The sequence below is a fragment of the Chionomys nivalis genome, chromosome 4 (genome assembly GCF_950005125.1).
Source record: "Chionomys nivalis chromosome 4, mChiNiv1.1, whole genome shotgun sequence".
Classification (NCBI taxonomy): Eukaryota; Metazoa; Chordata; class Mammalia; order Rodentia; family Cricetidae; genus Chionomys; species Chionomys nivalis.
Window position 1 is genome coordinate 20,892,966 of NC_080089.1, and position 27,435 is coordinate 20,920,400.

Consider the following 27,435-nt stretch of genomic DNA (forward strand, 5'->3'; position numbering starts at 1 on the left):
AGTTAGGACTATGTGTATGGAATACATGTACAGAAATATATCCATAGCCACTCTCATGCTGTGTCTATCCGTGTTGTGTGTATGTATGCTGGGGGTAGAACCCACAGACTTATGCATGCCAGCCAGGAAGCTTTTATTTTACTTAAAATTGTAAAGTTGTTTTGTGCGTGTGCACAATTATTTTGCTTACATGTATGTGCACCACTCCCTACCTCCCTGGTCAGAGGAGGGCATCAGATTCTCTGGAGCTGGAGTTACAGGTGGTTGTGTGTGCTGGGAAGTAAACCCATGCTGTGCAAGAGCAAGTACTCTCAGCTGCTGAACCCAAAGGTGTGCAACAACAGGCCCAGCTCAAGGTTTTGCTTCTCTAGGTAACCCAGCCAGGCCATAAACTCAGTGTGTAGTGTTGGGTCTGTTCTCTGACTCCACACAATCCTTTTTGCTCAGCCTCTCAAATCTTGGAATTCCTGGTGAACACCCCCACCCCTGAGACAGGGTTTCTCTGTCTAACAGTCCTGGCTGTCCTGGAACTCCCTTTGTAGACCGAGGCTGGCCTTGAACTCACTGAGATCCACCTGCCTCTGCCTCCCGAGCTGCTGTAGAAAAAAACCCTGTCTTGGAGTGTTTTAGAATTACATTTATTGTGTGTCCGCACACGCGAATTTGCAGAAATCAGTTCCCATTCTTGTGGGTCCCAGAGATTTAACTCAGGCCATCGGGTTTAGCAGTAATCTTCACTTGCCATCAGGAAGTAATACACCCCTGAGCAAGGTTGTTTTAGGAGTCGGTTGCCATAGCTCCCTGTAGCTCCCCGGTCACATGATGCGAGGCAACATGGCCCTGTCCACGGTGGCCTCGGCCCACGTGGTTCCGGGACGGAAAATGGCGGCGGCAGGCAGTCCCGCTTCGCTTGAGTCTGCTCCACGAATCATGCGGCTGTTGTCTGAGTGCAGTCGTTCCAGAGCCCGGGCAGGCGAGCTGCGGCTGCCGCATGGAACTGTTGCTACTCCTGTGTTCATGCCTGTGGGAACACAGGCCACCATGAAGGGGATCACGGCGGAGCAGCTGGATAGCCTGGGCTGCCGTCTCTGCTTGGGCAACACCTACCATCTGGGGCTGAGGCCGGTGGGTGGACTCGATCCGGGGGCGGCGGCGGCGGCGAGGGGGCAGCCAGACCGGGATGCACCTCGGAGAAAGCCAGCCTCCTGAGGCTCACCGTGCCTGGGCTCCGCCGGGTCTGGCGAGAGCTGCCGGCTATCGCCTAACTTGGCACTTGCTTCTGGTATCCCAGGGTCCGGAGCTGATCCAGAAAGCCCAGGGTCTTCACGGCTTCATGAATTGGCCTCACAATCTGCTGACAGTGAGTTGGGGTCGTTGCCCTAGGGCGCTGCGTTGTGGTGAGAGGTCCCCAATCTCCATCTCCTGACAGCTTCTCGGCGTGGTCTCTCTCCCAGGATAGCGGCGGCTTCCAGATGGTGTCCCTGTTCTCCTTGTCCGAGGTGACTGAGGAGGGCGTCCGCTTCCGCTCGCCCTACGATGGCCAAGAGACACTTTTGAGCCCAGAGAGGTCTGTGGAGATTCAGAACGCTCTGGGTAAGAAAACCTTGCTGTGTTGCCTCTTCACCTTGCCAGTAGCCTCAGGGCCTCGGACCCGCAGGTGGTTTGGGAAATGTATAAATTTGAACTCATTCTCCCAGCTAAAATAAGGATAAAGAATAGGTCCTGTGCTAGGCATGTTTGCCGATGCCCTGGACTAGGTCCCCAGCACAGTGAACAGACCAAAACAAAACAAACACTTGAAAAAATATATATTGTGGCAGTTTAGCGGGAAGATAGTTGTGGGTTCCAGCCCTGCCGAGGCTACACAGTGAGAACCTGTTTCCGTCTCTGACTTGTGATATCTGTAGTGTAAACAAAGTACTAGATATGTAGTTGTCCTTTTTGATTTGTTTTTGTTTTATTTTTGTTATGCCCAAATTCACGAAGTTCCGGCAAAAGCCAACAAGGAGACTGAGTCCCATATGTAAAAGCAAAGAGCCTTTATTTTAATCAAGTTTGCAAACTTGGTCTCTCTGTATGTCCAACGTATCTGGAGAGCCCCGAGCTCAGTTAGACTTAGTTTTTTTTTTTTTTTTTTTTTTTTTTTTTAGTTTTTCGAGACAGGGTTTCTCTGTGGTTTTGGAGCCTATCCCGGAACTAGCTCTTGTAGACCAGGCTGGTCTCGAACTCACAGAGATTCGCCTGCCTCTGCCTCCCGAGTGCTGGGATTAAAGGCGTGTACCACCACCGCCCGGCTTAGACTTAGGTTTTTATAGTAGTAAAGGTGGCGGTGAGGGGTCTCTGAGGTTCAGGACCCCTGATTGGCTGACATTTGTCTAAGGGTGTTCTGGTGAGTGTGCACTAGCAGGTGATCCTGTCTTCAGAGGTTGGAACCTTAGGCATTTCCTTTGAATGGTCTGTTCTTGTGTGGAGGTCGGATAATCTCAGCTTGTGGTTCCTCTTGCAACCAGGCATTGCTTCAGGGTAAACTACTGACTCAGGCCTCTTATTAAATCAGTGGCCGAGTTCTACTCTGGCAGTGATAATGGTTGGAAGTAAAGAACTTCCTTTGGGTGACCTGCCCATACTTAGCTTATCATGGCTGGCTCCCACAATATCTATATATGTTGTTATTACTTTTTAATTATTATTTTGTACAGGGTGACTGGCCTGGAACTTGTTATGTAGAATGGTAGACCAGGCTAGCCTCCAACGTAGAGATATGCCTGTTTCTCCTCTGGAGTGCTAGGATTGAAGACAGTTGCCACCAAACACAACTGTTACTGTTCTTAGTAACAAATTGAATTTAATGAAATAATGGTGGCAACAACATGAGATAGTGTTTGCTTTAGGCCTCTTTTTTTCCATATATAGGTTTGTTTTTTTTTTTTTTTCTGTCTTATTTTTGAGAGAGAGTCCTATGTAGTCCAGGCTGGCCTGGAACTCACTTCCTCTTTAACTGAATTTGACTTTGAACTCTCCCTCCATATCCACAGCCAAACGCCACCATGTCCAGTTTTCTTCTGAGCTGGGGCTCAGAGCCAGGCAGGGCTCTTTGCACACTATATGAGGAGCACTCTGCTGTATGAGGAGCACTCTGCTGTATGAGGAGCACTCTGCTTCCTGAGCTGGACCTACAGTCCAGGACAATTTATATCGTTTACATTTTGCGTGATGCTGGAGCCTTGACACGTGAGCTCCAGCTCCTCTCCCTTGTCCATTACAGTATCTGTCTCAGAGCCTTCTAATGGAAACTGTACCTGTTATGCTAAGTGGAACCTGCCCAGCTGTGTGACAGGTGTTTCTTTGGGTCCTTCTACTGATCTTAGGACAAGGCTGTTCTCCTGGTGTGGTGTCCTATTTTGCTTTCTATTGCTGCTGTGACATCATGACCAAAAGCAACTCAGGGAGGAAAAATTTATTTCCTCTTCCAGGTTTTAGTCCATCATCTAGGGATTCTAGTCAGGGGCTCTACCATTAGGCATGGCCCTAGTTCTTGATTTTAGACACAGGTTCTCCCTATGCTCTGCTGGCTACACTGAAGCTCAGGATCCAGGTTCTCTGAAAGAGCAGCCAACCCTCTAGTCCCCAGCCTCAGGCTCCTGGTTCTTCCGCCTCCACCTTCTGAATGCTGGGATCACAGGCCTGAACCACCACCACACCTACTCTATGCAGTGCTGGGGATGGAGCCTGTGTCCTTGTGCATGCTAGACAATCAGTACACCCACTGAGCTATGGCCCCAGGGTCCAGAGCATACTTTCAATAGTTCCCTGTAAAACTGGGTGCAGTGCAGGTAGCGGCAGGGGGATTGGGAGCTGGAGAACAGTCTGGGATCCAAGGTGATTATTTGCAGGGGTTGGTCTCCTCTTTCCATCATGTGGGTCCTGTGGGTTGAACTTGGGCAGTTAGACCTGGAAGAAAGCACATTTACCTGTAGAGCCATCTCACTGGCCTGTAAGGCTATATATACAGAAAAAAAACGAAAACAAAAACAAAACACATCCAAGCCGGGCGATGGTGGCACACGCCTTTAATCCCAGCACTCGGGAGGCAGAGGCAGGCGGATCTCTGTGAGTTCGAGACCAGCCTGGTCTACAGAGCTAGTTCCAGGACAGGCTCCAAAGCCACAGAGAAACCCTGTCTCGAAAAACCAAAAAAAAAAAAAAAAAAAAATCCAAAAAGTTTCCCAGCTTCTGTGCAGCCATATTAGGATAATGACAAGTAGGCGGTGGTCCCTGCAAGGGTCCTCTGTTCCCCCTGCCCCTCACCAGAGTGCCCTCTCACCCCTAGGCTCTGACATCATCATGCAGCTGGACGATGTGGTGAGCAGCACAGTGACAGGCCCTCGAGTGGAGGAGGCCATGCACAGGTCTGTGTATGTGTGGGTTGTGTGTGCGTGGGAGAAGGATTTGGGTAGTGTGCTTCTCTTATGTCTCCCTAGCCACTAGAGGTTCTGTGACCCGCCCGGGACCCTCTTGCAGGTCAGTGCGCTGGCTGGACAGATGCATTGCAGCCCATCAGCACCGGGACAAGCAGAACCTCTTTGCTATCATCCAGGGGGGACTGAATGCCGACCTTCGGACCACTTGCCTGAAAGGTAGAGTCGGGTACTGGTAGAGGTGGTCCAGGTCCAGGCAAAGGACGATGCTTTGGCCATAGCTGTTAACTGGCAAAGGTTGCTACAAGTGCAAGATCCGAGTCAAATGCCCTGAGGCAGTGTGCAGTAGGGCCGGGCTAGAAAATGGAAGTAATGGAGGCAAATACTGGTCCCAAGTTGAGTCTTTGTTTATCCCCCATCCGGTTCTCGCCACCATGTGGATTCTGGGGATGGAACTCAAGTCATCAGGCTTGGCAGCAGGTGCCTTTGCCCGCTGAGCCCTTTTCACATGTTTTGTTGAAATACTGCATCAGCTTATGACAGGCTTTCATGTAGCCCAGGCTGGCCTGGACCTCACTATGTAGCAGAGGATGGTCTTGTACTTATCCTCCTGCCTCCATTTCTGAGTGCTGAGATCAATCACTGGCATGCACCACCAAACTCAGACGATTTGTTGCTGAGTTGAATCCAGGACTTGATGCATAATACTCAAGCCCACTACCGAGTCACAGCCTGCCCCACTTTTTTGGGACTAGTTCTCCTGTAGTTCAGAGTGGCCTTGAATTCCTGATTCTCCTGCCTCTCGAGTGCTGGGATCCCAGGGGTGTCTTTGTTCTCTGGATTTGGAACCTTGTTTCTAGAAAACGGTAAATTCAGGAGTACATTTGGCTTTCTCCTATGTGAACTGTGAGGCATAGGCCTGTTCTGATGATCAGAGTACAAAGCAATTGGTCGTTTAGCTGGCTGAGTGGCTGGAGAAGCTTGCTGCCAATACTCACAACCTCGGTTTGATCCCTGGAACTCATGGATTCTGCAAGTTGTGCCCTGAGTGAGCACTGTGTGATGCATTCACGTCTCATGAATACACAAATAAACGTAATGCAAATGAGCCTGCGTTCAGCCAGTGGGCACTCAGCAGTGGCAGCGTAGGTCCCCAGCAGGAGCCTTTGCCTCTGTCCCTCCCTTCCTTTTGGGATGTGTCTGGGGCAGGTTCTTTCCTAGGGGCTTTCAGATGGTCACCCTCATTAGAGTTGGAAAGACTGTTATTGGAAATGGGATTTGTTTTTTGTGGGTGTTTGCTGGTGATTGGATGAAGTGCCTTGCCCCTGCTAGGTGAACACTCTACTACTGAGCTACACCCCTGCCCAAAATGGGTTTACTACATCTAAAACTACTGAGCATCTTAGTCCTTCTTGAGGTTGTAAAACTGTTACAACATTCCCCACCCCCCTTCTTTCTTCCTATCTCTAATCTTCGTTTCTTACAATCTTACAATTTTTGAAATTAATCATTTAAGCCGGGCGGTGGTGGCGCACGCCTTTAATCCCAGCACTTGGGAGGCAGAGGCAGGCGGATCTCTGTGAGTTCGAGACCAGCCTGGTCTACAAGAGCTAGTTCCCTGTCTCGAAAAATCAAAAAAAAAAAAAAGAAATTAATCATTTAATTTTTAAGACAGGGTCACCATGCCTGGAGAAAGTTACTTTTATTTTCTGTGTATTAATATTTTTCTGTATGTATGTATGCCACATGTATTCAGGACTCAGGAAGGCCAGATGAGGGTGTTGGGTCTTCTGGAACTGGAATTGCAGATGGCTGTGAGCCATGTGAATGCTGAGATCTGGCCCTGGTCCTCTTGAGAGAACAGCCAGGGCTCTTGTCCTCTTGGGCTGCCATCTCCCTACCCTCTCCCTTCCTCTCTTTTTTTTTGTTTTTTTTTGTTTTTGTTTTTGTTTTTGTTTTTGTTTTTCGAGACAGGGTTTCTCTGTGGTTTTGGAGCCTGTCCTGGAACTAGCTCTTGTAGACCAGGCTAGTCTCGAACTCACAGAGATCCGCCTGCCTCTGCCTCCCAAGTGCTGGGATTAAAGGCGTGCGCCACCACCGCCCGGCCCCTTCCTCTTTTTTTGTTTTGTTTTTCAAAACAGGGTTGCTCTGTGTAACAGTTCTGCCTGCCCTGCTGCCCTGGAACTCTCTCTGTTGATTGGGTTCACCTCGAATTTACAGAGATCCGCCTGCCTCTGCCTCCCAGGTGCTGGGATTAAAGGCGTGCGGCACCACCGCCCAGCTTTCCCTTCATTCTTTATGTAACCCAGGTTGTTCTGGGACTCAACTGTGTAGCCCAGGCTGGGACAAACTCTCGATCCTTCGGCCTCCTGAGTGTCTGGGATTCCAGGGTGTATCCAAACAACCGGCTCAAGGCTTTGTTTTATGGTTTGTGGTAAATTAGTGGAAGTTCTGCTGAGGGAAGTCCAGCATGGTGACTAGAGTACACTCTGACCTTTGGTAACACCACAGAATCCTAAATCCTCCTAAGCTGGGACCATGTGTTCTTTCAGAGATGACCAAGAGGGATGTCCCGGGCTTCGCCATCGGAGGACTGAGTGGGGGAGAGAGCAAGGCGCAGTTCTGGAAGATGGTGGCTTTAAGTACTTCCATGCTGCCTAAGGACAAGCCAAGATACCTGATGGGGGTTGGGTATGTTGGGGTGAAGGAGACAGCCCCAAGCCCTGCTGTGGGGGGCAGATCCTTCTGGGAAGAAGGGTATAGCATTACTGGGGAACTAATGAGTGGTCAGGTCGGCGACTGCCTGATGCTAACAATGTTCTGGGGCATCCTCAGCTATGTATGGAGTAAGAGGCAAGCCTGGGCTACATAAAACACAGTCTCAGTACAAAAATAGATAAGAGAGAAGACTTGGCTGTCATCTGAGATGTAGTTGGGGATGAAGGGAGTCCTAGGAACCCCTCTTGAGGCTCACTCTCTGTTCCTTATCCTCCCATGGCTACACCCCAGCTATGCCACTGATTTGGTAGTCTGCGTTGCTCTTGGATGTGACATGTTCGACTGTGTATACCCCACACGGACAGCGGTGAGGCCCGGCCCGGGCAGGGGGACTGGAGGGACCCGGAGCCCGTGCCATTCATGATCGATCTTGATCTTCCTTGCCTCCAGCGCTTTGGCTCCGCTCTTGTACCCACTGGGAACCTGCAGTTGAAGAAACAGCAGTACGCCAAGGATTTTAGTCCCATAAACTCAGAGTGTCCTTGTCCCACCTGCCAGAAGTAGGTCTTAGAAGTTGGGGACTGGAGGGGAGGGGGTGGGGCTCAGGCTACCTGTACCCACAAATTCTGTGACCCACAGGCATAGCCGCGCCTTCCTGCACGCCCTGCTGCACAGCGACAACACCGCAGCTCTGCACCACCTCACTGTGCATAACATTGCCTATCAGGTGGCCTGGGGACAGGGTCGGGACAGGGTAGGGTGGGCACTGGAACAGGGAAAGGAGGGGCATTGGCTCTGAGGACAGGGTAGGTTGAGGTTGTGATGGGGGCCTAATATGGCTCCTTTTTATTTGAGCGTGTGGTGTGGGTCAGTGGCACAAGTTCCCTCTTCGGGGGCATAATGAGTTTGGGCCATAAGGACCTTGAGGGTATGCTTCATCTAGAGGGTGTGGCATGGGCAGAGCCCTCAAGCATGACCTGTTCTGCCTTGGGTTTATGATGGGGGGGGGGTTCTTGGCACGTCTGGTGCCTTGTGGGTACTCCTGAACTACTGGTGGCCTACACCCAAGAGATACTAACGCCCGCCCCCTCCCGCAGCTGCAGCTCCTGAGCGCCATGAGAAGCAGCATCTTGGAGCAGCGCTTTCCTGACTTCGTACGAAACTTCATGTGCACCATGTATGGGGACCACAGCCTCTGTCCTGCCTGGGCTGTTGAAGCACTGGCCTCTGTGGGAATCACACTCACATGACCTGGGTGCTGGGGAGGACGCTGGGGTGTGGGGGTTCTGAAGGATTGTTTTTTGAAAAAGATTTTGTTGCTGCTTTTTGTTTTCATCTGAGATCTGGTGTCTTCTTGGGGAGGTGGCCTGTCTATATTCTTCCTGGTCCCAAGCTTCACTGTAGTTGGAGGTCTCACTTCTCAGGAAGAAGTAACAGGGAGTGGCGGCAGGTCCATTGATGGGGTCTGTGTGGGGTCCCAGAGAAAGGCTGAGCCAGGCAAGGTCGGGGAGGTGGCCCCGAGGGCTTGAGTCTGAGTCTGGTGGCTTTCAGCACAGTCCTAGCTCGAGAAAGGCATTAGTTGTTGGATAGCTGCAAGTTCAAGGCCAGCTTGGTTTTCATGACCAGCCAGGGGTACTGAGTAAGACCCTTTCTCAACAAAAACAAAACAGAAAATAACAAGAGCATCAGTGGGGTACCGAGGAACCACCAGGCACAGCCCACCTTTTTTTAACTTTAAGATAAGGTTTCTCCGTGTAGCCCTGCTTTCTTGCGACTCACTCTGTAGACTGGGCTGGTCTTGAACTCACAGAGATCCACCTGCCTCTGCTTCCCAAGTGCTGGGATTAAAGAAGGTGTGCACCGTCTTTCTTTGTTTTCTTCTTTTACTTTTTAAATTTTATTTATTTTTTATTTTTTAAAATTTTATATGCATTGAGTTTTTTGTTGGTGTTGTTGATGTTTTTTTTTTTTTTTTTTTTTTTTGTTTGGTTTGGTTTGGTTTGGTTTTTCGAGACAGGGTTTCTCTGTAGCTTTGGAGCCTGTCCTGGCACTAGCTCTTGTAGACCAGGCTGGCCTCGAACTCACGGAGATTCACCTGTCTCTGCCTTCGAGTGCTGGGATTAAAGGCGTGCGCCACCACCGCCTGGCTTGTTTTGGGTTTTTTGCTTTCAAATATGTCTGTGTTAGGGTGTTGGTGTTGGAGCCCTTCGAACTGGAGTCGTGGACCTTGTGAGCGTCCATGTGGGTGCTGGAAATCTGAAAGAGCAGTCAGTGATCTTAACTCCTGAGGAGCCATCTCTCCAGCTCCTATTTCTTTCCTTTTCTTTTTATGTTATTTTTAAAGATAGGATTTTTCTATGTAGCTTTAGCTGTCCTGGAACTTGCTCTCTAGACCAGGCTGGTTTTGAACTCAGAGATCTGCCTGCCTCTGCCTCTTATGCGCTGGAATTAAAGATGTGCTCCTCCACCAGTCTGGGGGCTCCTTCTTGAGGTCAGGATGTCGCAGCTACCCTTGAAGACATCACTGTTATTCTTCCCTGGTTGCCAGGTGTGTAACTGGCTTCAGGAGAGGCAAGGTCACCAAAATGGAGTGGCAGCTTGCTTTTCTGCTCTAGGCTTCATCTGGTGGGCACAGGCTTGGTTCTGCGTAGCTCTCAGTGCTCCTGCTGATAATAGGTATGACTGAGTAGATGTTCACACCATACATGTGCAACCTGTCTTTCTCTGTCCTGCCAGCCAGCTCCCAAGTCATGACATGGAGACTTATTCTGAAAGCTCTGCCTATAGCTTAGGCTTGTTCCTAACGAGCTCTTATAATAAATTAACCCATTTCTGTTATTCTATGTCTTGCCATGTGGCTTTTTACTATTCTTTATTCTGTATGTCCGACTTCCTCCATGTTTCATTGGCCTTTTCTCTGCATCTTGATTATCTCCTCCTGCTTCCTGTCTCTGCCTGGAAGCCCCGCCTATACCTCATGCCTAGCTATTGGCTATTCAGCTCTTTATTAAATCAATCACAGCAATACATCACACAGTGTTCAAACATCCCATAACAGGCTTGTGATGGAGACCACGCCCAAGGCGAAGCCTGCTTGACCTACACTGTCCCCCACCTTTGTTCTAGTCCCTGTGTCTCTATTTGCTTTTCTTCTTGAGACAGGGTCTAACTAACTAGCCCCATCTGGCCTAGTACTCTTTTTTTTTTTTTTTTTTGGTTTTTTTTCGAGACAGGGTTTCTCTGTGGTTTTGGAGCCTGTCCTGGAACTAGCTCTTGTAGACCAGACTGGTCTCGAACTCCCAGAGATCCGCCTGCCTCTGCCTCCCGAGTGCTGGGATTAAAGGCGTGCGCCACCACCGCCCGGCTCTGACCTGGTACTCTCAATGTAGGCCAAGGTTGGTCTTGAGCTCACAGAGATGTCTGCCTCTGCCTTCCCAGTGCTGGGATAGAAGGCATGTGCTATGTACCAGACACCATTTTACTTTTTTTACCTTCGAGACAGGTTTTCTCTATGTAGCCCTGGCTGTCTTAGAATTTACTCTATAATCCAGGCTGGGCTCGAAGCCTCACAAGTGCTGGGGCTAAAGGCGTGCACCACCACTCCCCAACACACCATTTTATCTATTTATTTTGTTTTTCAAGACAGGGTTTCTCTGTGGAACACCTCTGACTGTCCTGCTTTGTAGATCACAGAGATCTAATCTGCCTGCCTCGGTTAAAGGCACCACCACTGACCAGCTCCAACTATGATTTTAGGTTTTTTATTTTTTTTGGTTTGAGAGGTTCTCATATAGCCCAGGCTGGCCTCAAGCTCGTTAGTCTTCAGGAGACCTTGCATCTCTACCATCGTCTGCCTCTGCTCTATCTCCCACGTGCTGGGATGACGGGTATGCAGTACTACAGCTGGTTCATATGGTGCTGGGCCTCCCAGACCAGCACTGTGCCTTTTGATTCAAATCCCTAATCCTATTCTTTTTTTTTTGTATAGTTTCCATATAATATCCAGCCAACTCCTTTGTGAACAAGGTTCTTGGAGTCCTAATAAAGTCTGCAACACCATGTGCTCACTATAACCCCATGGTATTCAGGACCTGGGATTGAGTCATGCTCCTTAAACAATGGCTTGTCAGTTGATGCTACCTAGTTCCTGAAAGTGTGTCCCCTTGACTTACACAGATAGCATCTCATGCCGGGCAGTGGTGGTGACACACGCCTTTAATCCCAGGACCCCTGAGGCAGAGACAGGTGGATCTCTGAGTTCAATGCCAACCTGGTCTACAGAGCAAGTTCCTGGATAGCTAAGGCTGTCTTAAAAAAAAAAAAAAAAAAAAAAAAAAAAAAACAGAAAACAAACAAAAAACAAATATCTCATTCCTCCAGCCAATAAAGCAAAAGGATGAGGCTTTTTGTTTTGTTTTGGTTTTTCTTTTTTTTTTTTTTTTTTGGTTTTTCGAGACAGGGTTTCTCTGTGGTTTTGGAGCCTGTCCTGGAACTAGCTCTTGTAGACCAGGCTGGTCTCGAACTCCCAGAGATCCGCCTGCCTCTGCCTCCCGAGTGCTGGGATTAAAGGCGTGCGCCACCACCGCCCGGCTTTGTTTTGGTTTTTCTAGACAGGATTTCTTTAGCTTTGGAGCCTGTCCTGGATCTTGCTCTATAGACGAGGCTGGCCTCACACTCACAGAGATCCCCCTGCCTCCCAAGTGATGGGATTAAAGGCTGCACCACCACTGCCCACCTAAGTGGGTGGGCTTTAGTGCTTTGATTTTATTTTTTTTTATTTTCATAGCTAAGGTTTTCCCTCTGTCAGTCATCATCTCTCTCAGGGCCTCAGAACAACTCCTGTATCACCTCCCAGCAGCTGCTTTCCAGAGTGTCCATTGCACTGGCCTCCTCACTGGACTCCCTACTCCGATAGTTCAGCACGGCAGTGCATGGCCACAATCCCTCCCTAAATCCAAGAGGCTGGAGCGGGAGGATTGGGTGTTCCAGACCAGCCTGGGATATGTAGTAAGATGGGTCAGCCTGAGCTACACAGACTGTGACGATACCAATGTGACTGGGACCCTGGCATGTAAAAGAGCTCTTTGTCCCTAATAAACTGGTGTGGCGGGTCCTGCCACCCCAGCACTTCAGAGTTAGAGGCAGGGGTGTTAAAGGCAAGGGCCTCAGCTACACAGGCTGACTAAATGAGGCTCTGTCAAAAATAAATACCACCACTCCCCCAAATATGCAGTCCCCAGGAACCCCCAGTTATGCCTGCATTCATGCTTTAGGGAGTAGATCCCCAAGTTCCACTCGGCAATTAAAAGGTCTAGAATGTAGTAAAGTTGAAGAAATAGGGAAACAGCTGTGGAATATTGACTTCCTTTTTAAGATGGCTGGGGGTGGGTGGATTGGCGCCTCGAGAGATGGGGATCAGATCCACAGGACCCCAGTATAAGCTCGAGCATGGTGGTGAGCATGTGTAACCAGCTCTGGCAGGGTTAGTCAGCAGCTATTCTAGCTGAATTCACCAGTTCCAGGCTCTAAGAGATCCTATTCCAAAATACAAGAGCAGGGAATGCCTAATGTCAACCTATGACCTCCGCGTGCACAGGACAGGGACTGCAGATACAGCTTAGGGTGCTGTTCTTTCTTTTTTCTTTTTCTTTTCCTTTGGTTTTTCGAGACAGGAATTTTCTGTAGCTATGGAGCCTGTCCTGGAATTTGCTTTGTAGACCAGGCTGGCCTCGACCTCACAGAGATTCGCCTGCCTCTGTGTCCCAAATGCTGAAATTAAAGGCATGCACCACCAACCACCACCCAGCTAGGGTGCTGTTCCTGAAGATGCCTGCAGTTCAGTTCCCAGTACCCATCCACAGGTGGCTGACAACTGCTTCTAACTCTAGCTTCAGGAGATCCCATGTCCTCATCTCATGTGCACATAACATACACAACATACATACACATAATGAAAAATAAGGGGGCTGGAGAGGTGGCTCAACAGCTAAGAGCGTTTGTTGCTCTTATAGAGATCCAGGGTTCAATTTTCAGCATCAACATGGCAACTTCAATTGTAACTCCAGTTCCTGGTGATCTCATGCCCTCTTCTGGTCTTCTTGGACCCTGCATGAACATAGTGACAAAAACAGACATGCATGAGAAACCCCTCATACATGAAAGTAAAGTGGATTTGGAAGATTGCTCCGCATTGAAGAACGTTTGTTGCTCTCACAGAGGATCTGGGTTTGGTTCCCAGCTCCTACATTGTAGTTCACAACTACCCAGAATTCCAGTTCTAGGGTATATGACACTTCTGACTTCTGTGAGCACCAGGCATGTTATGTAGTGTACATAAAAATAAATCTTTAATTTTTTTAGTTTTTTGGTTTAAATCTTTAAAAAATTTAAAATGTTATTTTATGAAAATTTAAAAAATATTACGACTGGGTAGTGGTGGTGCCTTTAATCCCAGCACTTGGGAGGCAGAGGCAGGTGTGAGTTTGAGGCCAGCCTGGTCTACAAGATCTAGTTCCAGGACAGCCAGGGCTGTTACACAGAAAAACCGAAGTTTACATAAAGTCAATTTTTTGTGTATGTGGATGTTTTGCCTGCATATAAGCGTGTGCCTCATGTTTGTGTCTGATCCTGGTGGAGGCCCCGAAGAGCATATCGGATTCCTGGAACTGCAATTACTGATGGTTGTGTTCTGTAATGCGTGTGCTGGGGACCAAACTCCGGTCCGCCCCAAAGGCAGCAAGCGCGCTCTAGAAGCAATAAAAAAAAAAAAAAAATTTTTTTTAAGTAAAAATAAACTTAGGGTTGTAGCCACTGGTAAAAGACTTGCTTAGTTTCATGAGGCTGTATTCATGTTACCCAGTAACATTCAGGAACACACACGCAAGCATGCACCCCCAAAGGACTGGATTCAAACACTACACTCAACCTTCTGTGAGATTCATCTTTCCCCGGCACTGGGACTCTTTTAGAACTGGAATCTGATGCTTTCTAAGATACAAATTTTCTCTAGCGCCTAAAATCGCAGGCGTGACCAAAGCACTTAAGTTTACCACGATGTGTGGCGCTTCCCCGAGTACTGTGGCCCTCTGCTTAAAAAGAGTATCACAATCTGACAACAAACGTTAGGAAAGCTGGGAAGAATTTCCATGACTGACGGACACAGGTGTAAATCAGAATCAGGAATGGGACGTTAGTATGTATAATCCTAGCAGGAGGGACACTGAGGCAGGAGGATCACCGCGTTTGCGGCCAGGCTATCGTTCACAAACAGTAGAAAAAAGGTTGTGGTTCTCTTTTCTCTCATTGGTTGGAGGAGCGAAGTGATGTTTTACCAATCAATGAGAAATTTTTACGGAACTAACTAGGGTCAAGTGACACACCAGTGTTTAAGGATCGATTCCTTACAGCATTGGCAGGCTGACGCTTCCAGAGACCAATAAGACAGCCCAGATCAACCTAGTGAGCAGAAGTCTCGGTGTCTTTTCCAGATAGCCTGCCTTTTGGGCGTGACAACCCGGTTTCTACTTCCATTGGCTTGTTCATATTAATGACAGTTCTATGATCCAATGAAGTTGTGGGACTAGCCCTTCCTCGTGTCTTTTTTATTGGTTTCCATGTTTGATTGGCAGCATTCTTGACCAATTGAGGGTAGCCTTATGGTCTCGGGCTCCGCCCCGGAGGCCGAGCGGGGAGGTCGCTCGGGTCGGGTGTCGCCTGAGAACCGGATGAGGCGGCGACTGTGAGACCGAGCCGGGAGCGGGCGTCGCGGCGAAGGGGAGCCCGGGCGGGCTGGCAGAGCGGAGCGGGAAGAAGCAACGGCCACTGACGCCTCGGGGCCGCGTGTCGTAGCCGGGGGAGCCGCGGGCGGAGGCAGGCACCATGGGCAACCGCGGGATGGAAGAGCTCATCCCGCTGGTTAACAAGCTACAGGACGCCTTCAGCTCCATCGGCCAGAGCTGCCACCTGGACCTGCCTCAGATCGCCGTGGTGGGCGGCCAGAGCGCCGGCAAGAGTTCGGTGCTCGAGAACTTCGTGGGCCGGTGAGCGAGCGCGCCGGCGGCGGTTCCCAAGCTCCAGCACGGAGGGCGGGCGGCGGCCTAGGGCGCGGAGGGCGGGTGGGGAATGGCGGAACTGCGGTTCGCGGACGTCGCAGTACCGGTGGCAGTGGGTAAAGTCTGGGGAGAGAGTCTCCATGACTCCGTAGGAACTGGAGCTGCAGACCCAGGTCCGTGACTGGTCGGTGGTAGTCGGGGAGGTTTGGGACAAGACGGTCAATGCAGACCCTTCTTGGTGCATGTAGTCCCAGCTATCACTGGTGAACTCTGACATCGCTTTGCCTGTGATCCGGGATAGATTCATTCCTCTTTTCTCTTGCTACCTGAAAATCTTAGTGTGCGTGCCGCTGAAGCTACACTTGTCACCCGGCCATCTGGGGGATGACCCCTGGGGTCTGTCAGGCCGGTTATTTATCTGGAGCCTTCTCTGCCATCTGATTAGCTGTTTATCCTTTCTGGACAGGCTTCCTACGGGCACCATTTGGTTATCCCATCTGTCCAGACCCACCCTGAAGTCCACTGTTGTCTGGCTAGTTGTTTAGGGTGACCTCTGGTGTGCAAATGCCCATCTGTGCCCCTTGCTTACTCAAGTTGGCCTCTAGTATCTGAATGGCTGAACTTTAGGGGACTCTGTTGTCTGGTCTCTTGGGCCATTGGCTCCAGTGTTCCAAGTGAATCCATTCCATTAGTCTGCCCTGCTGTTCTCCATTACTACCCAGGCAGTCCTATCCTCTCCAAGTGGCAGAAGGTGGGGACTTGGGGAGAAACATTCTTTAGGATTCTTTCCTGGTTCAGGATCCCAGAACCTACTAGCTGGCTTCTAAGCTAAAGCTTCCCAGTTGGAGAGCTCTCCCAGACAGCTTTGGGAGCCTCAGCTTGTTCCATCTGTCCAGTGGGCAAATTCCACTTGCAGCTGTTTCTATGGTCCAGGAAGTGAGTGAAGGAGCAATGTTGATTTACTCCTGTCCCCTCCCCCTCTGCCTCATACAGCACCACTTCTCCATTCCAGGAAGTGTTCCATGTATGATGCTGCTGTGTGTGCCCAGTGATAACATTTGCTTTGCTGTGGACATTATCGTGTGTGTGTGTGTCTGTCTGTCTGTCCAAGTGTGTTCCATGGTGCACTTGTGGAGGTCAGAAGACATCATCTTTGTGAAGTCCCTCCACATTTATGTGGATCCTGGGGCTCAAACTCAAGTCATCAGGTTTATATAGCAAACCCTTTTATCCATTGAGCCTTATCATCCATTGTCTTTCCATTTTAAAGTTTTGAGACGTGGTGATGCTCTGAGCCCGAAACTCACTGATCAGCTAGACTGACTGGCCAGTGAGCTTCTCACCCTTGCATTGGGTTACATACCCTCCCTCCCTCCCTGCCTCCCTGCCTCCCTGCCTCCCTCCATGTTGCATGTTATTGTTACCAGTCTTTTGGGGAGGCAGGAACATCTCTGAATTTGAGGCTAGCTTACTCTACATAGAGAGTTCTAGGGCGTCCAGGGCTACACAGTGAGACCCTGTCTCAAAAAAACATAAAGGTTGATTTAAGGATACAGGGACTGGGATGTTGGAAGTGTTGATTTAGGCTAAACTAGCTGCATCTGCGATCCTAGGTATCCAGGAGTCTGAGGCAGGACAGTTCTTGAGTTTGTGATCATCCTGGGCTCCATTGTTAGACCTTGTCTCAGAAGAAGCCGTGAGAGGGTTGTAGATGTAGTTCAGTCGTAGAGCATTTGCCTAGCATGGATAAAGCCCTAAGCCTAAACTGATAGTAAATATTATTGCCATATATGTTCTCTTTGATTGCTTCATACTCAGAGATCGTTTTATGATTGTGGCTTTTAGGTACTGAATTAATTTTTTAATGTATATGTATATACACATTTTTAATTATTAAATTTTTAGATGGAGTCTCACTTTCTAGACCAGACTGGGCTTGAACCCACAGTTCAAGCTTGGATCCACCTGCTTCTGCCTCCTGAGTGCTGGGATTAAAGACGTGCAGCACCATTCCTGGATTTTTTGATTTTTTTTTTTTTTAAATAGTCCCATACTGTAGCCTAGGCTCCCCGTGTGGCACAGGCTGGCCCCAGAGCTGTAGCAGTCTCTCTGCTCCCATCTTCCAAGTGCTGGTTTCACAGGCATGTGCTGCCCGCCTGACATCAGTTCTTTTTGCTCTGCAATGTCTTAAGACCCCTGGGCTGCAGGACCGAAGAGGCGTCCTTTGGTGGGTCCCACTCAACCCTACTCTGTATTTCCTGCTGTGAATTTGACTAAACAGAGTCAGAACTGAGATTTCCTTCCCCTGCTGTTCTTGAATGTCTAGTGGGCATCTGGCTGGCACCCAGGAGCAAAGGAGAGAGTGTGCCAAGGGCTTGGGTTAGTCTGGCACCTGGGGATAGCTCGGGCTGCTTCCTGTTAGTGCTGCCTTTGGATTTTTCAAAGAATGCTGGTATACACGTGGATGACACAGTTGACCCAGCCTCTTGCAGGGGTGTGCATGCAGATTGCTTGCCCTGGGGACAACAGGTTTCACATGAAGTTCATATTCTACAGAGCCAGAAACTGCCCAGAAGGATCTAAGGAGTAATGATGGTGGTGTGGAGGCATGAGGCCCCCAAGCACAGGTCTGCCTTGATTGACTTTGTGTCTTTAGTCAAGTGGACTGGGATTTCTGGTCCCCAGGTTCCTTTGTGTGCGTCCGTGCACAAATCTGAGTGTGATTGTGTGGAGGTCAGAGGTTACTCTCGGGTGTGGTTCCTCAGGAGCCATCTGCTTGGTGTTTTTGGTCTCTCACTAGAACCTGGGGCTTGCTGATCAATCTAGGCTGCCTGGCCAGCAAACCCCAGGGATTCACCTGTCTGGGCCTCCACAGTGCTGGAATGACAGTGTTCACTATGATGCCTGACTTTTTACATGGGTGCCAAAGGTTGAACTCGGGTCATCACGCTTGGGCAGTAAGCCAGCTCCTCAGCACCGCACAAACTTTTCTTTTTTTTTTTTTTTTTTTTTTTTTTAGTTTTTCGAGACAAGGTTTCTCTGTAGCTTTGGAGCCTGTCCTGGCACTAGCTCTTGTAGACCAGGCTGGCCTCGAACTCACAGAGATCCACCTGCCTCTGCCTCCCCAGTGCTGGGATTAAAGGCGTGCGCCACCACCGCCCGGCCACCGCACAAACTTTTATAAACAAAAGCAAAACTGGTAAGTCCTAGGCTGGCTTTGAAATGTCTGTAGCAACCTAGGTCTGCTCTCCTGCCTCCACTTGCTGAGTTCTGGTGTTGCCAGTGCACACCACCATGCTTGGGTTTATGTAGTGCTGGGGGCAGAACCCAGAGCTTGGTGCATAGTAGGTGAAGCGGTCAACCCTTAGGTTTCTCCTCTACAAGGTGGAGGCTGTTTGTGGTTTGGGCAGTGCAGTGCAGGACAGTGGTAGAGTGCCTGCTGTCATGTGCTAAGACTCCAGGAGTTAAAAGAAAGACCAAGACCCTTTTCCTAGGGTGACGTGAGTTGGTGGGTAACTCACTGGGTCCTCTACCCAGTGCTGCTCATAACCTTTTGGAAGCATTTGCATTTGAAACCTTTGGCTGACCAGCTGTGTGCACCAGCCCATAGCTTTGTGGATCTCAGGAGGGCTTGGTCCCTAACTAACCTTTGCTATTAAGCCTTGGGGGCTGGCAAAGAGAAGCTCGATTTTTTTTTTTTTTCTTTCTCTCTTTTTCTTTCTTTGGACAGGAGCCCAGGAAGTTGGGGCTCCAGCCTGGAAAGCTGAGGCTGGGCTCCTTCCTGTGAGTGTTTTGTCTTTCAAAGTCTGTTAGCTGAGTAGGAAGTGGGGCTACCATTCCAGCTGAGTGCTTCACCTGCTAACTAATGCAGAAACCTGGTGCCTGTCACTGCAGTGGAGGCACATCTTGTGCCTGCCACTGATGCCTTTGGCAAGGGGCTGCATCCCACCTTTTGAAGACCTATGGTCATGCTGGCAGGATGACTCAGTGGGTAAAGGGTTTGCCACCAAGTCTGATGGCCTTGGTTTGATCCCCACAACCCAGAGGTGGGAGCAGTAGAACAATTCCTGTGTGGTGCGTGCACATGTAGACACAGACCCGAAGTGAATAAATAAGTGTTTTTAAAAGTTTTATTTTGTTTTCTTTTTTTTAAAAAGACTTATTTATTAATTATGTATACAGGGTTCTTTCTGCATGTCTGCCTTCAGGCCAGAAAAGGGCACCAGATTTCATTACTGATGGTTGTGAGCCACCATGTGGTTGCTGGGAATTGAACTCAGGACCTCTGGAAGTGCTCTTAACCTCTGAGCCATCTCTCCAGCCCATTTTGTTTTGTTTTTAAAGGAAAACAAAAAGGGAACTGGAGGGCTGCAGCTCAGTTGGTAGAGTACTAGGCCTGGGTGAAGCGCTGATTCCAGCTGGATTCCACCCTCAGCGTCACATAAACCTGGGGCATGCTTTAAACCCAAGTGGAGGCAGAGGGATCAGGAGTTGGTTCAGGGAATGCTCAGCAGCATAGGTAGTCTCCAACTTGGGCTGCACGAGACCCTGCTCCCTGAAAAAATAAAAGAGCCTGGAACCCCAGCACTCAGGAGGCTGATGCAGGAATTGCCAGTCTGGGGTCTGTAGGGAAACCCGCCTAGTAAACCGAAAGTTGAGGTGGGGGTGGTAGCAACAACTCTTCCGTAGGTCTAGTGAGTGTTCTTAGGACAATGACAGTGTCTTCCAGTGCTTAGCACAATTTTCCTACATGCCCAGGGATATGGCCTTGAGCCAAATAGATAAAAACCACTAGTGCAGGTTATAGCAGTGCTGGTGGGGGGAGGGGATAGAGGGGGACGAGCAGTGAGGAGCCAGGTGACGCGACTTTGGAGAAGAGACTAGGAGAACTTGACAGAGGTGTCCTGAAGACAGATGTGGGAATAGCCAGTGTGAAGGCTTCACGCTGAAAACTCACCCAAGAGTGCCAAGAAGCTAGAATTGTGAGGTGAGGTTCGAAAAGAGTTGGTGTGTGGCTTGGCACAGGTCGCCTCTTCTGGGAGGGTCAAGGAGGGAAAGTGGCCTGGAGGCACTGTCCCTATCTCTAATTAGATGCTTGGGTGGGCTGAGGATGCTCTGCTCTTCTGATTGGCTGTTTTCTCTCTCTTCAGTTCACCTGTTCGAGCCTGGTCCTATTTTTCCCTGCATCAGGAGGCATTGGTGACATGTGCTTGTGTTCCTATGCATGTGGACACCAGAGGTTGATGTTGAGTGTGTCTGTGTGTGGCACAGTGCATGTGGAGATCAGAGGAGAGCTTGTGGGGGTTGTTTCTTTCCTTTTTCTTGGTGGATCTCATGGATCCAATTTTGGTCGTCAGGTTTGGCAGCAGGTACCTTTATCCACTGAGCCATCTCACCAGTATTTTTCCTTCTGTTGTGTCCCCCTGTTCCCCTCCTCCACCTGGAACTTGCTCTGTAGACCGGGCTGGCCTCAAACTCACAGAGGACCCCCCCCCCCCCCCCCGTTGAGTTCTGGGATTAAAGGCTCAGGCCACCACTGACCAGCTCTTCTTCTGCCTTTAATACATAGTGTCTTTGATATGTAGCCCAAGCTGATCCCAAGCTTGTGACTCTTTGTCTCCCCGTCCCCCACCCCCCGCATGGCAGGCCTGTAGCACTACACTAGACTGAGTTGCGTGGTTTCCAGAGCTGGGTAAGGGCTGGTCACCAAAGGGAACCTCATCTCTCTCCTCACACATGCAGTTGCTCAGAGCTGCAGCTGGTCCAGGCTGTGCCAGGTCTGAATACAAATGCTGAAATGACAGTCTCCTTGGTTGCTGGGAGAAACTTGGGCATCTGCTGAACTCTAATTTACAGGGGAGGGGCCAAGTGCTGGCTGTAATTAGGCCTTTATTAAAGTGTCAATGCTTTTTGAGAAAATACAGTCAGTAATGAGCTATTTAACACAGCCTCTGCAAACTGAGCAAATGGAGAATGTTGTCATGCCTTCTGACCAGGTGACACACTAAGAAAGACTCCCGCACCCAGGTGTATGTGGGGTTCCTGTGAGTTCACCCTCGGATTCAGCCAGAGGCTAGGTGAGCACTTTGGTTTCGTTGAGTTTCTCTTCATTTTAAGACATACTTTGTTATTTTATTATGTATGTGTGTGTGTGCTTGTGTGAGTTTATGAGCACCACACGTGTGCAGCGCTCCTTGGAGGCTAGAAGGTGTTGGACCCTCTGGAACTGGAGTTGCAGACAGTTGTAGACTGCCATGTGGTACTGGGAATTGAACCCTGGTCCTGGCAAGAGCAGTCAGTGCTCGTGACTACTGGGTAGTCATTTCCCCACACCTTCTTGTTTCTCCTGTAGCCCAGGCAGGCCTGGGAGTTCCTAAATATCTAAGGATGACCTTGAACTCCCAATCTTCTGTCTCCACACTAGAATTCCAGGTGTGTGCCATCATCCTGGTTTATTCCTTGTTGGAATGGAATCCAGGCTTGCTGCATGCTAGGCAGCTGAAGCACTCCACCAGCTGAGCTCCACCCCAGCCCTGGGTGAAGTCTTACTCTGATGTAAAGTAGGGGCTTTCTACAGCCCTTGGAAGATGGTTGCTGCTGTTTTACTGCCTTGATTCCCAGGTGGGGAGACAGAGAATAGAGAGGGAACAGAAGTTTATCAGGAAGGTCAGACTCCTGCAAGGTTATCAGGTGTGCGCCTTAAGTTGGGTCAGGTGCTGGAGACTTGACAGGGACCTGGACCTAGCTAAACAGATGGGAACATTCTGGGAAAATGAGAAGTGTGGAGTTAGAAGTGAGATAGGTTTGAGTGCCCACTGTCCCGTAGATGCCCTTCAGTTGAGCTGGAAACTGGTGGGAGGTGACAGCAGGCACAGGGTTCCCTCCTCCCCCAGCACACACACCTGGTTTGCTGATTGCCTGATGCAGATTTGGCATAGCCTGGGGCCAATGGGACCCGGGACACTGCCTGTCCACTTTTAATTAGAGTGGGAACAGTGACAGACCCCGCCCTTCTGCCAATTTCATATGGTGCACCCTTGTCTGTTTGGAGTCTGTCCTACAGGCACCTCTTTGATAGTGGAGTATACGTGCCGTTCCTAGGCTGATCCCTTATCTCCACCCTGGATTTTTCTAGAGCTTGGATCACTGCTTATATTGCTTAGCTAGTTTTCCAAACTGAGTGTGGTAGTTTACTCCTATAATCTCAGCACTTCAAACTCTGAGGCTGGAGGATTACTATAAATTCAAGACCAACCTGAGACTTTGTCTCAGGAAACAAACAAGCAGAAAAGGAAAACAAGAAAAGCTGTGATCCTAGCACCTGAGAGTTCAGGAAGAGGGCAGGTCAAGGCTGTCCTCTTCTACCCAGCCTGAGCTACAGGAATCTTGTTTAAAGAACCCAAACAAACCAAAATGAAACAAAACAGTATAACCACGAGAAAGCCTATAAAAACAACTTTCTGTTTCCTTTTCCATTTATTCAGATGTATGTGGTATGCGTGTTTGCATGAGAGTATGAGGGCACGTGGAGGCCTGAGGTTGATATTAGAAATCTCCCACTACAGCCATTGAGTCAGGGCCTCTCAATCAAACCTAGAGCTCACTGATATAGTTAGTCTGGTTAGCCAGCGAGCTCTAGGTACCAATCCATTGTTTCATCTTTCTAGAACGGGATTGCAAGTGGACTACCACACCTGTTTAGCATTTATGTGAGTTCTAGGAGCCAAACTCTGGTCCTCACTCTTGTGTGGCAAATGCTTAACCATGGAGTCCACAGCTAGCTTCCTAGCCAGAGGCAACTCTTAGAAATCTTTCCGTGGTAGTTTCCAGCTGTGACTTGGAACATCTGCCCACCCCAGCATATGGAGTGGAGGTGGACTGGGGCAATGCTGGAGAGCTAAGGTGAGAGGGTGGGCTGTTATCCACACCTCCTGGAGCCCTGTGTGTGCTCCCACTCTCCAGTAAGGGTTCCTTGGCAAGCAAACAAAACCATGAATGCTGGGTTTGGAGTGGGCGTCAGGAGACCAGCCTTATGGCCTTCTCTCACGGGTCTTACCCTGAGGCTGGCTTGCCTATAGACCCCCCTAACAGAGAAATTTTCCAACCCTCCTCCAGGACCAGAGTTCTGTCTGTGGAGACTTAGGCTGGGCTCCACCTACAGACAAGGCCGCTGAGGGGAAGCAGTAGGTCAGGCTGATAAAGGGTCTCCAGATACCTACTTGTTGGAAGCAGGAGTGGCAATCAGGGAGAGCATCTAGGAGGAGGCAGCTTCTTGTTGTTGACCTAAAGCAGCGAGTGACTTGCTGACCTTGTGCTTTGTGCCCTTGCTGCTGGCTATCCAGCCCATTCATTTTTTGAATAATATTGGCTGTAAAATGCTGTCGCCTGTGTGTCTGTCTCTCGGTGACAGACATCAGAGTTCTTTTTGCCTTTGTTTGAAATGTACTTCTCAGGTAAGGACCCTTCTAGAGTGCAGGTGAGGAGGATGCGCAAGGGTAGGTGGTTGGTGCAGGCTCTTGATTCTCACCCTGGTGGTTGCATGAACTTGCAGACCTTGGCACCTCACTGCTTGTACCTCCTTCACCCTCCCCTTCCTGCCCTTCCCCTCAAGGTGAGGGAGCTGCCACCTCATTCTCTCTTCAAGACTGTCTCACGTCCGCCTTTCTGTTGGTGAGTTCCACCTGGAGAGAATGACCTTGAACTTTGCATTCTCAGGCCTCACCTGAGTGCTGGAATTTCAGGTGCTTACTACTCGGTTTACTTGGTTTGTGCAGTGCTGCTGCAGATGGGACTCAGGGCTTGATGCGCGCTCTGCAGGCACTCTACCAGTTTGTAGCCAGCCTATTCCTAGTCCTGTTATTATCACTTTTGTTATTTGTGCGTGTGTGGAGGAAGAGTGTGGAGGCCATGGACTATTTTCATCTTTTCAAATATTATTTTTCAAATATTTATTTATTTATTTATTTATTGGTTTTGCTTTTGTTTTTTGAGACAGGGTTTCTCTGTATAGCCCTGGCTGTCTTGGAACTCTAGACCAGGCTGGCTTCAAACTCACAGAAGTCCAACTGCCTCTCCCTCCCTAGTGCTGGGATTAAAGATGTGTGCTACCACGCCTGGATTATTTATTTATTTTATGTGTATGGGTATTTTATCTGTCTGTGTTTCGTGTGCATGCCTGGTACCCAAGGAGACCAGAGGAAGATTTTGGATCCCCTGGAATTAGAGTTGTAGATGGTTGTGATTCAACTTTGTGTTTACTAGGAATTGAACCCTGGTCCTCTTGAAAAGCAGTCTGTGTTCTTAGCCACTGAGCCATCTCTCTAGACTCTTAATACCCTTATCATTATTTTTTGGGACAAGGTCTCACATTGAACCTGGTCTCATTATCTTTGCCCTTTCCCCTTCTCCAGAGTTAGGATATAGGCATATATCACCATGCCCAGATTTTTCTCTCGGTTTTGGGAATTGAATTCATGTTTGTGGAGGAAGTGCCTTATCCTTGAAGACAAGTCTCCAACCTCTATCATTCGTTTTATTGATACAGAGTTTGTTCACAGCTCGGGCTGGTTTCAAACCTGCAATTCTTTTTCCTTAGCCTCCTGAGTGCTGGGATTACAGGCAGTGCCACTCCACTTGGGCCCCTACTGTCCTCCTCCTGTAGAAATGCCGAGGTGAAGGCTAACTGTGGTCCACAGTGTGGAAGCAAGGCCATTAGGCTATCTAGGAACATTCCCACTCCCTGGTGAAGAAGGAGGCACCCGGAGACTTCAGGACTGTAGAGCAGGCAGGCATTGTCCTAGCTGGTGTGACAGTGCTTGCTGGGTGGTGATACACCCTGGCACAGCCAGGCCAGCCCCACTGAAAGCAGCAGAGGTGGCCTCACTACACAACTGTCTGCCTGGCTGTGGGGCTTCTGACTTGTGTACTGATAGATGAGGTCTTTCTAGAGCAGTGGTTCTCAGCCTTCCTAATGCTGCGACCCTTTAATACAGTTCCTTATGTTGTGACTCTCAACCATAGAATTTTTTTTTTTGGTTTTTCGAGACAGGGTTTCTCTGTGGCTTTGGAGCCTGTCCTGGAACTAGCTCTTGTAGACCAGGCTGGTCTCGAACTCACAGAGATCCGCCTGCCTCTGCCTCCCAAGTGCTGGGATTAAAGGCGTGCGCCACCATCGCCCGGCTCATAGAATTATTTTTGTTCCTACCTCATAATGGCAATTTTGCTGTTATGAATCATAATGTAACTATCTGATATGCAGGATAATCTGATATCTGACCCCTGTGAAAGGGTGTTTGACTCCCAAATCATTGTTCTAGAGTATGGCAGCTTTCTGACCTGGAATGCTTGCCCCAGTAGCCCTAACAGCAGGGAGCCTGCCGGTGGTGAGGCTGGCCTTGAATTCCTGGTGCCTCTGCTTATACCCTTCAGTGCTGAGTGGGGATGCATGTTTGCTAAGATCCTTGTGACTGCTGTGTGAAACCAAGCAGTAGACCGGAAGATGGTGACCTGTGCCTGGAGCCCCGCCGACCTCCGTCTGCCTGTGGTTTTGGTCCCCATTGCCATCATTTTGCAATGCTGACTTCCCACTCAACCAAGTGGAAGCCTGGCTTCTGCAGCCTCTGCCTTGGTGGCACTGCCAGGGGACACTGCCTAGCATAGGCTGTCGAAGAGTTGGGGATAGGTTGTTGTCTACCGAGGCCCTTTCCTGGGGTTTGTTCCTGGCATGAAGACTGAATCTTTTTTTTTTTTGAAGACTGAATCTTAAACTTTTTTTTTTTTTTAGTTTTCTTGAGAGGGTCTCGTGCCATCATCATTGCTGACCTCAAGCTAAATTGAGGTTGGGCTCATTCTCCTGCGCTTCCTGCCTTCATCTCCCTATGCTGGTGACAGCAGCCTCGACTGCTGGCAATCACAGTCCTGCACCACCACAATCATGCCTAGATCAAATAAATTTTTGTGCATGTGTGACAGTTTTATATAATCCAGGCTAACTTCAAACTTCTGATCCTCCTCCATCTACCTTCTTAGTGCTAGGATGACAGACATGGACCACAGTTTCTGGTTTATGTGGTGCTAAGGCTGGGACCCATGGCTTCATGCACCCCCAAGCCTGGTTTGCTTGAAACAAGATCTTTCTTTGTACCTAGGGTGGCCTGGACTCCTGATCCTCCCAAATGCTGAGATTATAGACATGTGCCATCACACTGGGCTGGAAATATTTTTATGGTACTGGGGATTGCTCCTAGGGCTCCACTATTGAATCACCTCTTCAGCTTTAAGTTTGCAAAAGAATTATTTATTTATTTGGGTTGTTCAAAACAGGGTTTCCCTGTATAGTAGCCCTGGCTATCTGTAGGCCAGACTGGCTCTAAACTCAAGAGATGTACCAGCCTCTGCTTTCCAGTTCTGTGAATAAAGACATGTGCCATCATGTCTGGCTACAGAGAGCTCTGAAAGATAGGTCAGAGAGGGATGGCCAGGTGGCTCCGCGGGGTAAAGGTGTTTGTGCCAAGCCTGATAACCTAAGTTGGGTCCTTGGGACCTATATAGTAGAAGAAGAGAACAGACTCCAGGTTGTCTTGTGACAACGTGGGCTATAGCAATCCTGCCTCCAAGCAAATCAATAAAATGTAAATTACGGGCGATGGTGGCGCACGCCCTTAATCCCAGCACTCGGGAGGCAGAGGCAGGCGGATCTCTGGGAGTTCGAGACCAGCCTGGTCTACAAGAGCTAGTTCCAGGACAGTATCCAAAGCCACAGAGAAACCCTGTCTCGAAAAACCAAAAAAAAAAAAAAAAAAAAAATTAAAATGTAAATTAAAAATCAGGTGGTGCACATCTTCAATCCCAGCACTTGGGAGACAGAGGCAGGTAAAGCTCTGTGAGTTTGAGGCCAGAAACCCTGTCTCAAACAAAAACAAAAACAAACAAACAAAAAACGGAATTTAAAAATATATAGAACAGCCGGGCGGTGGTGGCGCACGCCTTTAATCCCAGCACTTGGGAGGCAGAGGCAGGCGGATTTCTGTGAGTTCGAGACCAGCCTGGTCCACAGAGCTAGTTCCAGGACAGGCTCCAAAACCACAGAGAAACCCTGTCTCGAAAAAAAAAAAAAAACCAAAAAAAAAAAAATATATATAGAACAGGTTGCTTGTGTCTGTCTGGCCTCTCTCTAACTAACTGCAGACTCTTTTGAGACCATCACTGTCATTGTCGATGGCAACCACCTGTCATGTGGCTGCCATCAC

At 49.2% G+C, this 27,435-nt stretch overlaps 2 protein-coding genes across 16 annotated transcripts in view; both read left to right on the forward strand.

Moving 5' to 3' along the window:
- Positions 1–839: 839 nt before the first annotated feature.
- Qtrt1 (queuine tRNA-ribosyltransferase catalytic subunit 1) lies at positions 840–9,670 on the forward strand. Its single transcript, XM_057767594.1, has 10 exons — positions 840–1,125; positions 1,292–1,360; positions 1,455–1,593; positions 4,331–4,409; positions 4,522–4,637; positions 6,971–7,109; positions 7,428–7,503; positions 7,587–7,696; positions 7,776–7,863; positions 8,234–9,670. The coding sequence occupies exons 1-10, from the start codon at positions 883–885 to the stop codon at positions 8,384–8,386; spliced, it is 1,212 nt and encodes a 403-aa protein (XP_057623577.1). The 5' UTR covers positions 840–882; the 3' UTR covers positions 8,387–9,670.
- Positions 9,671–14,847: 5,177 nt separating this feature from the next.
- Dnm2 (dynamin 2) overlaps positions 14,848–27,435 on the forward strand; it is a 91,955-nt gene continuing 79,367 nt past the window's right edge. For all 15 annotated transcript variants that reach the window (XM_057767888.1, XM_057767880.1, XM_057767890.1 and 12 more), the window contains exon 1: positions 14,848–15,175. In XM_057767888.1, the coding sequence (XP_057623871.1) occupies positions 15,015–15,175 (161 nt within the window). In that variant the 5' untranslated portion in view covers positions 14,848–15,014. The remainder of the gene's footprint in view (positions 15,176–27,435) is intronic.

Bases quoted from the DNA above. Each gene is read 5' to 3' on its own strand.
- Qtrt1 (XM_057767594.1), top strand. From the start codon at position 883: ATGGCGGCGGCAGGCAGTCCCGCTTCGCTTGAGTCTGCTCCACGAATC. The intron at 1,361-1,454 runs GTGAGTTGGGGT...TCTCTCTCCCAG, and splicing joins GGCCTCACAATCTGCTGACA to GATAGCGGCGGCTTCCAGAT. The intron at 1,594-4,330 runs GTAAGAAAACCT...TCTCACCCCTAG, and splicing joins GGAGATTCAGAACGCTCTGG to GCTCTGACATCATCATGCAG.